This window comes from Populus euphratica, unplaced genomic scaffold (genome assembly GCF_000495115.2).
Source record: "Populus euphratica unplaced genomic scaffold, PopEup_1.0 scaffold122.1, whole genome shotgun sequence".
Lineage (NCBI taxonomy): Eukaryota > Viridiplantae > Streptophyta > Magnoliopsida > Malpighiales > Salicaceae > Populus > Populus euphratica.
Genome location: NW_011499980.1, coordinates 403,832 through 415,056, shown reverse-complemented (window position 1 = coordinate 415,056; position 11,225 = coordinate 403,832). Strand labels below are relative to the sequence as shown.

The 11,225-nt window shown below is 33.6% G+C and overlaps 1 protein-coding gene across 3 annotated transcripts; it reads left to right on the top strand.

Annotated features, from left to right (window-relative positions):
• Positions 1 to 202: 202 nt before the first annotated feature.
• On the top strand, positions 203 to 9,588 carry LOC105139733 (uncharacterized). Of its 3 annotated transcripts, XR_845038.1 has the most exons (8): positions 203 to 1,344; positions 3,528 to 3,767; positions 4,363 to 4,452; positions 5,324 to 5,473; positions 5,586 to 5,710; positions 6,426 to 6,535; positions 6,976 to 7,105; positions 9,161 to 9,588. XR_845038.1 is itself a non-coding variant. In XM_011046290.1 (7 exons), exons 1-7 carry the CDS (start codon positions 769 to 771, stop codon positions 9,284 to 9,286), a joined length of 1,437 nt encoding a protein of 478 aa, XP_011044592.1. In that variant the 5' UTR covers positions 203 to 768; the 3' UTR covers positions 9,287 to 9,576. The 3 variants fall into 3 exon arrangements, 2 of the variants coding, with proteins under 2 accessions (XP_011044592.1, XP_011044593.1); XM_011046290.1 differs by lacking the exon at positions 6,426 to 6,535 and having other exon boundaries at positions 9,161 to 9,576; XM_011046291.1 differs by lacking the exons at positions 6,426 to 6,535; positions 6,976 to 7,105; positions 9,161 to 9,588 and adding an exon at positions 5,908 to 6,419.
• The last annotated feature ends 1,637 nt before the right edge of the window (positions 9,589 to 11,225 follow it).

Here is an 11,225-nt window from a genome sequence, read left to right as displayed (position 1 = left end):
TGCTATAGGGTATTTAAGATACCAATAATAATTTTTTTAAAAGTATTTTATACTAAAATATATATGGAAATAAAAAAATATTTTTAATGCATCAAAATAATTTAAAAATATTAAAAAAATTAATTTTAAAATATAAAATATAAATCTCAAAATTTTTGAAGTACCAAATAAACACTAAGTATATTTTCCCTGGTAAAAAACCCCAACCTATCATTTCCTTGCTAAATCTTGTGTCTTCAGTCCTCTCTCTTTTTATGTTTTAAAAAAACACAAAATCCCCAATTGTCTCTTTCAAATCCCTAACTTCTTCTGGTGGAGCAAAGCAAACCTTAAAAATCAAACCCCAAAATTCATTTCTTTTAAAGCTCAAAAAAAGAAATCTTGATCTCAAAGCTATGATTTTTAAGTGTAAATCCAAGCTTCAAATTTTGCAGCTTTTGAATTACTAGCTTTGGACTTTTTTTTTTTACCTCAGCTTCGGCTTCAAAGTCAGCCTTTTTCCTTATTTTTTCTTCTTAAATTGTCTTTCTGATATCGTTGGAAAATGTCTTCCCCCTTTTCGGAATAAAAATCTTTCAATATCGAAGCGGTTTTGAGTTTATTAATATTTCATGTGAACATTTCTGCAACTACAACTGTCACCTAACACATAAAAATTCAACCATTTTTCTGTCAATAAATCTCCAAAGCCTTCAAATTTGTGTTTTTAGTAAATTTGTCGAATACCAATTTGTGAAAATCGCATGAATACTTGAGTTTCGAAACCAAATGTCAGTAGAAAGATCATTTGAAGCATGGGAAGAGGTCCAAAGGCATGGCCAGGACCTGGCAGACCGGCTAGCTCAAGGGTTTTCAGGCCTTATACAGTCACATATGACATACCCACCTACGTTTTCTTGGCCGAACTCTCCAAAATCGAAGCCTTTTGACCTGGAGTTTCCGGGACATGGTTTTAGTAAAAATGATTTTGGGGTTTTAACTGATAATTCAGGGATAGACGGGGTTTCGGCTATTTTGGATATTGGAAATAGGATTGGACAAGCTGGGGCTGATTTTGGTGCGGCTTTGAATGGATTGGTGCATCAGTTTTTTAGGAGATTACCAGTGCCGTTTAAGCAGGAGGAGCAGGAGGAGAGCGTGGGGCCTGGGTTGAGGATGGATGGTAAGAGGAGTGAGATGGGGCTATGTTTGGAGGGAGAGTTGGGTTTGGTTAGAGAGAGGTTGAGGGATTTTGGGTTTGTGGAGGATAATAGTGGCGGTGGCAGCCGTGGAGTGGATGAGTTGTTGGAAGAGGAAATTGGTGGGTTTAATTTGAAGGGTGTGGGATTTCTTGGCAAACCACAGGTAATGATTTTTATATTCTATTGTGTTCTAAGAATTTAGTTGTGCATGTTTTGTTAGCGTAGAAGTGCTCATTTCATACAATAATGTAATTTGTATATAGTTTCTAATGCTATTGATGGAATAGACCACCTAACAGATTTTTAGCCTAAATTGTCTATTGAACTGTTTGTATGGAAGTGATATTATCTTTTGGAACTCGACTAGGAATAAATCTTCGTTGTTATTTATGGAGGAGATGCTTTGGTTGATTTTCAACTTTTTGTAGTCTTGATGGAAAATTCACAGATATAGGATGTTATCCAGTCTAGATAGTAGTGGCTATCTGGAAACGATGATGCGTTTGAAGCAACAGGACTTTCTGTTTGAGAAAGCTTGTGTTGTTTTAGAAGTCTTAGCTGATGCAAAGTACAATCTCCAGTCTAGTTAGTAGTGGAGCATTTGAAGCAATATGCCATTTTGTTTGGCAAGGGCTGTGTCTAAAAGAAAGGGGATTAGATGACACCTTCCTTCTCTCTTCTTCGGCAAGAGTGCTTCAATTTAGAAGTAATATGACGCAGCTGGTAGTGAAGGATAACAGAGTTTGTTATAAGTCGAAATCCTCAAAGACTAAGAACAACTATGGAGAGACCCCCAAAATATTCAATTTTTATTTATCCATGTTGAACTTGCTAAAAGGCTATTACAACCTTTTATATAGACCAAAAAAAAAAAAAAAACTAGAAAACTCTAATAATACTGAATAGAAAAAATAAAATAGGAAAACTATTCACTTCAAATAGGAAAAAAACTAGAAAAACATAATAATGCGAAATAGTAAAATAAAAAAACATAAAATTAAGTTAGGAAAATATTTATTTTATTAGTCTCCTCAAGTTGGAAGGAACTTGCCCTAAAGTTTAGACCTTAGTTAGAAAATGTCGTCCACCACGAACATTCTTTTGTGTGGGCCACCACATCATGGATCCCCAACATCTTTGTGTTGGTTTTCCCATCATGGATCCCTAATATAACATCTTTGATGAGCTGCCCTATCGTGAGTCTTACCATTAAGATTTTCAATAACAATAACTGAAACAACACACTAGTTCTTGGACTTTTTCTTTCTTTCTTTCTTTCTTAAGGGAACCTTTTCATTCCTTTCTAAATAAGCACATCGTGTTCCGTGACTTATTCTAGTCATTGTTATTCAACAACATATAACAACTAACCACTAAAAATTTATGAGCAATACATGTTTTCTATGACCTCCAACCAAAATCACTAAGAATTATTGGGTTATGATATAAACTGATAGTTAGGTTTGTTACAAGTCAAAACTCTCAATGTCTAAGAACACCATAACTATGAAGAGACACCTGAAATATTCAATTTGTATTCATCCATGTCTCACTTGCCAAAGGCTATTATACACCCTTTATATAGAAAACAAAATTTAGAAAATCCTAGTAATACCGAATAAGAAAAATAAAGCAGAAAACTATTCTCTTCAAATAGAGAAAAAAACTAGAAAAACATAATAATACAAATTAAGAAAATAAAAATAGGAAAACATAAAATTAAATTGGGAAAATATCTATTTTCCCAAAAAAATAAAAATAAAAATAAAAATAAAATCCTGCATCACAATTTCCTTATGCTGATATTTGTGTTTTCTTTTAGTTTTCTTTTTACTTCCTTGCTAGCTTTGTCTTACAAATGCTGGCTTGCTTTCATTTTAGTGACCTTCAATTTGTTGTGATCTCATTCATGATCTACTTTTGTTTTGTGCTGTGTGCTTAAGTTAATGTCTTGAGTGACTTGAAAAGTTTAGAGTGGAAGATAGTATCCTTGTGGTTTTCATTGGTTCTTCGTAATAGTTGTCCTTAGATAATGTGGTTGATCATATATAGAATTACCATTTGGACATGGTTCTATAGCAAGGTCACCATCACATTTATTTGATGGGATCTAGGCAAATTGTAGGCAATTGAAGGAGAGGTTCACAATGTGTCAAAAACAGAATTTTGCTTGGTATTGAAATTTTGCGTGGCTTGAACAACATCAAGAAACCCTTAGAGAGGAAATAAAGTCTCACTATTTTTTTTTTTTTAATGCTATTTTGAACGTAATTCAAGGATTTCAGTATGAATTTAATTGTAATCCATTTGTGCATTCTTTTAATGGTTCATTTCCACTGGATGCAGGGGACCATAAACATTACCTCAACTTATGACAGCAGAACTCACAACATTGAGGGTTCTTTGGTTGCAAGGGGAGATTTATGGAGAGTAGAGGCATCACATGGAAGCTCCACATCAAGAAATGATAATTCATCTATGTTCCTTGTCCAGCTTGGACCTCTGTTGATTGTGCGTGATTCAACCTTTCTTCTGCCTGTGCATCTTTCAAAGCAACACTTGCTTTGGTATGGGTATGATAGGAAGGTATGCCCAATTTTCTGTTTATTTAATTGAAGTGTGAAAATAGACATCATGGAAGTGTTACAATATTCTCCCTAGCTTTTGGATATTCTTTGGTAAACCTCATCTATACAGCAAGCTTATGTGCTCTTAACCTTTAGATTTCACCTGAAGCTTGACAAGAAATGGGCATGGGCTGTAGACAAGTGAACTTATGTATTCACTAAATGTTTCTTGCTTGCTCAATCCCAGCTGTTATACTGATTTCCAGCTATTCCTATTAATTGCGTTTTGTTCCCTATGTATTTTTGTTAGCTTTATGGTAACTGTTTTTCTATATTTGTTTTTTGTGACATTGGTTGATTTTTGGTGCATATGCTGATATCCCATCTTCCTAGTCTTTATCTTCTAGCTTCCATATCTTAAGGTCGTCTGTTCTTGATCATGGTTTCCTGCCTTTATTTGACGTGTCATTTTTTTTTTGTTATTTTGATATAGAACATTTCATTGAGAATCGTTTTTCCCTTGTACTATTTTAGATTTTGCATTTGGATATCTCTTTATTATTGCTTTATTAATCTGTTCTTCTAATGCACTATTTTTCTTGTATTTTTGTCAGACTGGAATGCATTCACTGTGTCCAGCTGTGTGGTCAAAGCATAGAAGGTGGTTGTTAATGTCAATGCTCTGTCTCAATCCTTTAGCTTGTGTAAGTTGTAGCTCCTTCTAAGCTATGAAAGGCATCAGAATCAGTCTATGTTTCATATTTGTATCTAGAGGCTTAAGTGTGGGCAGCCAAAAGCAATAGGCTGTATTCTACATATTGTGGATTCAATGAAGAAGGGGAAACAGTAAGCATGATGCTTTGGCTTTGAGGCATCTGGCAACTTTTGTGGGATAGGATAATGTTCCTAGCCTCTTAATATTACAAGGCTTTAAGGAATTTTAGAAGTTATTTGCTGGTATTCAACAGAATTATAAGTTATCTTGTTTCTGGTTCTTTCTATTGAATGTCTCTTCTACAAATCTTCCCATTCTAATAAAGTTTCTTCTTTCATCTTTCCCAAAAAGAACATTTTTATCAGTGGACAAAGTTTCGTAGTTGGAAAAATTTGTAGCCTTTTCATTTGTCTTGAGATTCAACTAGCATCATGCCATTTCCCCTTCTCCATATGAAGCAAAAATTTCTTAGGAAGGGGAAGTGGAGCAAAGCAGGGATGTGAATGGAACTTAACTCTCTATTAAACTAGGCTGAATCCCAAATTCAGATTTTAGTTTTTGGTGGGGGGCAGGATAGCTTGTGGAAATTATTTTCAAAAGGGAAAACTAAGAATATCAGAGCAGCCTTGCAATCCTTCCTCCTTCTGTCCTCAAGCAGAAACCTTTCCCAAAAGTGTTATACATGGCTTTGCGATTGCCTGGTGATCCAGTTGAGTGCGGAAGCAATAACCTCTGTAATGAAAGCATGAAGATGCAGTCAATATGTCTTTTTGTTGCATTAAATCTTTAAAATTTGTGGAGCTGATTTCTCATGGACCTTTCTTCTTGTCTTCCTTCTCCTTGTTTCTTTCATCATGCAGTCTTTTGTAGATTTACAGTTCCCAAATGGGCAATTGACCTATGTATCTGGTGAAGGACTGTCTACCAGTGCTATTGTACCTCTTTGCGGAGGTCTTCTCCAAGCTCAGGGGCAATATCCTGGGGAAATGAGATTCAGCTTCTCTCGTAAGGTCAGGTTTTGAACTTGTCAGCGAGTACTTGATGATTTCAGGATATACCAGTGGATTTTTCTGCATTAATTTTGGTGGGGACTAAAGCCTGTTGTTTTGAATAATTTATCAGAATAAGTGGGGAACACGCATCACACCGATGGTACAATGGCCTGACAAATCGTTTACATTGGGTTTTGCACATTCTTTAGCATGGCAGAGATCTGGTCTTATGGTGAGGCCAGCTGTTCAGTTCAGGTAACTTTTAATGTTCATATTTGTTTAATAAAATTATGATTACTCTTTGTTTTGCCATACATGTGAAGATACAAGCAGGGTAGCTGCCTTATTATTGACCCTGGCCTTTTAATTTTGAATTGCTTCAGTAACTGTGAAAACAAACATGGTTTCTGAGGCCGATCCTGCTATTTATATTGTTAGCTTTTGCATTGCAGGTTATCCTGCAGTTCCTTTCGTAGCTTGGTATGGTTTATATGTAATTCTGGACCAATCTACAGAAACCAGTGAACTCAAAGAACTAACCATAAATAAGGAAAAAAAAAGGAGAAATACAAGAATAGGAAAACAGAAATAATAAAAACCTGAATGACCTGCATTGGTGACTTGCTGAAGCAACAGTGGTGAACCTAAAAAAAGGTGTCCTCTGTGTTTATGACTGCCAGTTTGAGCCCTCATTATGCCTGAAGATCTGAATGATAGCATATCTGGTGCATTTGGTAATTTTGATGCTGTGTTACATGTAAACTGCACACCAGTTTCCCTCAAAACTAATAGATAATTTCATCGAGAGATAACTGAACACTGTTTTCATCCAAAAATAGTAAACTGAAGCCAGAAAGAAGTAGAAAATGTTTCTTCAGAGCTAACCCCGGTTGCTTGTTCTGTAACATTCATTTAACATGCTGCATTAGACTCTGACAGTGCAACTATTATTTTTCTGCTTCTTATAAAGTCGCATCAGAAGAATTTGGTCAACAGGAAAAAGTTACACATTTCGTGAGTACTTGGTTAAACAATCACAAACCAGGGCCAGTCTGCATTTCTTGATGGTGCCAAACAAATGTTGGACCTGGGTTTTTTTTTTTTTTATGACCAATCTTTGTTGTTTTAATCAGCATTTCTCCACCATAAACAATTAAGTGTCCATGTGAAGACATGATTGTTTTATCGGGTCATGACCACTGGGTTTAGTTAACTTGGTGATATTCCCTAGACCTGATGGTACCCTGATATCAATTATCTCATGCTCACAAATGGTTTGACTTTTGGAAAAGGCATGAATACTGGTAAAACAAAATAGGTCTTGTTGAGGGCAAAATACACTTGCCAGTTATCATTCAAATACATGGTCCTATGTTTGCAGAACCTGTTTTCCCTTCCTTCACTTTTGTACTTTCACTTCACACTTGTTTTGTATCTTTAAATCGAGCAAATTTATTCATCATCAATGGTACTGTAAGTAAATATAATTACCTTTTCTTCTCTTAATGATATCTTGTCAGTTTGTGCCCCACTTTTGGTGGAAGCAATCCTGGTTTGCATGCAGAACTGATTCACTCAGTGAATGACCATCTGAATCTGATATGTGGCTGTGCTGCAACGATGCACCCTTCTGCATTTGCATCACTATCGGTAAGCTGTGATGTTCCATTATCTGCTGTTGATCCATATCTTTTTATCTGGATTATACATCTCTGCTTGGTAGAATCTTTGGTTTCTTGGTCCATCCTTTTCTTTTTTACTTGACAGAATGGGACCCAGGTACATGGGAAGTTTGCACCTAGCTGTTCTTGAAAATCAAATAAATGGTAGGATAACAAATCCCAAAATATAGATAACAATGGAAAGCACTGGGAATTATCTTCATTGAGACTGAAAGAATCTAAGGAAACGCTGGTTAATCTCATGCACCCTTCATGCCATTGGAAATATGCTGTTCCCTTCCAACCCGATAATCCACATTAAAATGAAGGGATACAGTTTACGAGTCCAACTGTTATCAAAGAGTTGACTGGTTAGAATGTTAGAATTCCCTGTAAGAGCAATGAACTAAAAGACAAACCATCAATTCACCATCCTGTTTGCTGGTTGTATCTGGAACACCTGATTGTGAAAATATTAATCTTCCCATATTTGGCAGTCCTTTGTCATAATCCTCTGGAGTGAACCCGTGCACAAACTAAAAAAATAAAATAAAATGAAGAAGCTATTTTCAATTGGTTACTTGAGTGCAAAAATGCAAAACCATTTTCATCAGAAACAAATCACCACCTTTTCTTTGAATGCTTTTAAGTACCTTTAGTTTTTCCCAAACCTAAATAATCATCCTCTTATTTTCCTGTTTATTTGGAAAGTACAGAATCTTCTACATTTATCTACTATTCAATCTCCTTCGCAATCCATAACACCCCAAGCTTTCTCTGATTTCAAATAGCAATATTTGAGTATTATACTCTGGATCTAATTGCCCCATATCTTTTGGTTGCCAATTTGCATCTGCGAAACAACTCTGGAACATAATAGAAAGAGAGCACAAATCTCCACCAACAGAATTCAAGAAAAAAAAAGAAGACAATGGATGCCTTAATGAGGAGGAGATCTTGTTCTGATTTTTGTCCTATCATCATCTTTCACCATGTTTCGCTGTGGAGCTATGCTGTGTTGTTAGAAGCATGCATTTGCTGGACAAAATAGTTGTAAACACACTCTGTTTTTGGATTGCATGTCTCATTATCATTCACATCTATGCCATATGCTCCTCATACTGGGATTCTATTCATTGCCTACAGTCTTGCTATGCATGGCTTTGGACCCTTGCATTGTGGAATCAACTATGATCTTGAAGTTTTGTTTCTTTCTTCTTCTTTCTTCTTTCTTCTAGTTTTTTTTCATTACATCATCATAATAATTAATGGAGTTCTATTAGATGCTACCTTCCCTAAGATGCTTCTTGGTCCTTAAAATGCATATCTTTTTCTGTATTGAAAGTTCAGGTTGATATTTGCAGTTTCCCCCCGAAGCTATTAAACACTTCTTACCTTCGGAAGGCAATCAATCTGAAGTCATCTATTAAGTGAGACTTTCAGGTTGACATGTAATATTTTGAAATATTTGGGCACAGGTTGACACGAGAGTGAAAGTTCAGGAAATATCTATGAAATCCCACAAGTCAAACTGTAATTTGATATAATCAGGAGGCCATTAATATGGGGAATCTTCTCCTACCTGTTAAAATGTCTTGTATTCAGACTACTTTATGAAAGCAACAATTGAATATGAAAATATGAATTTCTTTTGTGACAACAATAAAACTTTTTTAACAGATGCTGAGTGCATAGATTTAACTGTGTCTCATCAGCACTTATTAGTTGCACTACATCTAGATGGAAGGGCTAAATTCTAGTGAGTAGGTTCTAACAACTGATGTGCAGCAATTAATATGGTTGTGAAACCAGACAATAACTGAACTTTTACTTCAATTTTCAATTAAATGGTTTGTTTTTTTGTTTAATATCATTTTGTCATGGTAATGTTTAATGGATCATTGATCCTGACATTTAGACGTTGATGATTGCAGGTAATTGATCCTGACATTTAGACGTTGATGATTGCGGGTAAATATCGAACTGCGGGTGTTATTTATTCATCATTGTCTAACATCCCTTCCTTTTTTGTTTCCTATTGCAGATTGGCAGGTCTAAGTGGAATGGTAATGTGGGGAGCTCAGGACTGGCTGTGAGACTCGATACTCCTCTCTCTAATGTTGGCCAACCTTCCTTTTCTGTTCAGATAAATAGCGGTGTTGAGTTTTGATTGATTTCCCCCGCATATCATGTTAGTTGAATTGTAAATAGCCACCATGCTTTTAACCATATGATACCTACCCCACATGTGTATACCTGACTGTTTTTGCATCAACCATACTTTTCCCATCTTCCCTCTCATTTTGGCATGTAGTTTTGTTTTCCCACTTGTGTATACCTGACTGTTTTTGCATCAATCATACGTTTCCCTTCTTCCCTCCCATGTTGGCATGTAGTTTTGTTTTCTGAAATAGAAAGGAGGGTGACATTATATAGATTTTGATTCGATTCTGCTATAAATTGACCTTTTCAGCTCCAGATAATGTCCAAGTTCCTTCAAACTAGTTAAAAATTATCAAGATAATGATAGGGTTTTCCTTTTCCTTTTGGATTTTCGATTTCATTTATTTACTGAAATCAAGAAGAGTGATTGAAAGTTAATTATCCTTTGAGTGGCCACGACTTGGCGCGAAGAGGATTTGTTTTCGGATGATGATAAGCCAGAGAAAAAAGAAAAAGAACAAGAAAGAAACGACCAGAAGAAGTATTTACGTGGTGAAGAACGGTTTGTCTACGAACCACACCCCAAAATTATGTAAATATAATTTTAGATTTTGATGTTAAATTTGTAATATCTTTATTCTCATAACCAGGTTATTCCTCTATTTTTTTTTTTTATGTTTTAAAATATAAAAATTTAAATAATAATAATAATAATAATAATAAGAATAAGAATAGTATTTTGACAAAATTAGGCTAGGGAGGATTTCAAATATAGAGGGTTTCAAGTTGTAATTTTGAATGAATTGAGAATTTACTTGTACTTTATTGTATCTAAAATTACAAAAATGTATGTTTAAAATGCATTAAAGTTAAATTAAATTATTATTAAATAAATTCACATAAAAATTAAATGTAAGGACATAATTAGATTTTTAATAAGCTAATTTAATTTAATTATGGGTTAAATTAAAAGTTTAATTATATTTAAAAATTAATTTGGGTTAAATTAAATGATTTAATTCAATGTAAGGATCTAATTATACTTTAAATAAATTAAATTAATTTTATTAGAAATTTAATTAGTGAACAATTAAGTTAAGTTTGAGAGTCTAATTTGAATTTTATTGGAAAAATTAGAATTTTAAAAGGATCATATTTAATTTTTATAAAGTCAATTGGTTTAAATCAATTGTAAAATTGTAAGAAAATGAGAAGTTTAAGATCAATTAGTGGTTAAATTGAAGAAATTCACAATAAAAAATCTTTTTAAAAGAAGCATTGAACTTTAGAGATTTAATTGGTTGAAATTAGAAGTGAAATTGAATAAAATTAAAAATTTAATAGTCAATTAGAGATGAAATTAAAGAAATCTACAATCTAGAACCTTTTTAAAAGAGACAACAAACTCTAGGGGTTTAATTGGCTGAAATCAATAGAGAAATTAAAAAGAATTAAAAGTTTAATGGTCAATTAGATGCTAAATTAAAAAAACTTAAAATCAAGGATTAAATTAAAAAAGGCATTGAAATTTGAAGTTGATATTAAAATTTGATAAAGATGAAATTGTATAAAATTAAAAGTTTCAAATCAATTAGATAATTAAAATAATTAATAGCTAAAAAACTAAATTGAACTTTAACTAAATTCTTAAATTAAAACTCTAAAGTCAAAATAACATCATTTTGAAGATAAAAAATAGACAAACCAACAACATATAGTCTGATTACTGTTCATCACTCCATACTTTTTATTAGAAAAAGTTGCACAGTAACTACTTTTTAAAAACATTCAATATTTCTTTTCCTATTAAATTAGATAAACTATGCATCATTATGATCACCTGATATTATATTACACTCTAAAATAGATCTCGTCAACTAACTATATTTACAACTATAATTATCATAACATCATTTTAAAAATATTTTAAAAATACCAATTCAGTA

Bases quoted from the DNA above. Each gene is read 5' to 3' on its own strand.
- LOC105139733 (XM_011046290.1), top strand. From the start codon at position 769: ATGTCAGTAGAAAGATCATTTGAAGCATGGGAAGAGGTCCAAAGGCAT. The intron at 3,768-4,362 runs GTATGCCCAATT...TATTTTTGTCAG, and splicing joins GGTATGGGTATGATAGGAAG to ACTGGAATGCATTCACTGTG. The intron at 7,106-9,160 runs GTAAGCTGTGAT...TTCCTATTGCAG, and splicing joins CTGCATTTGCATCACTATCG to ATTGGCAGGTCTAAGTGGAA.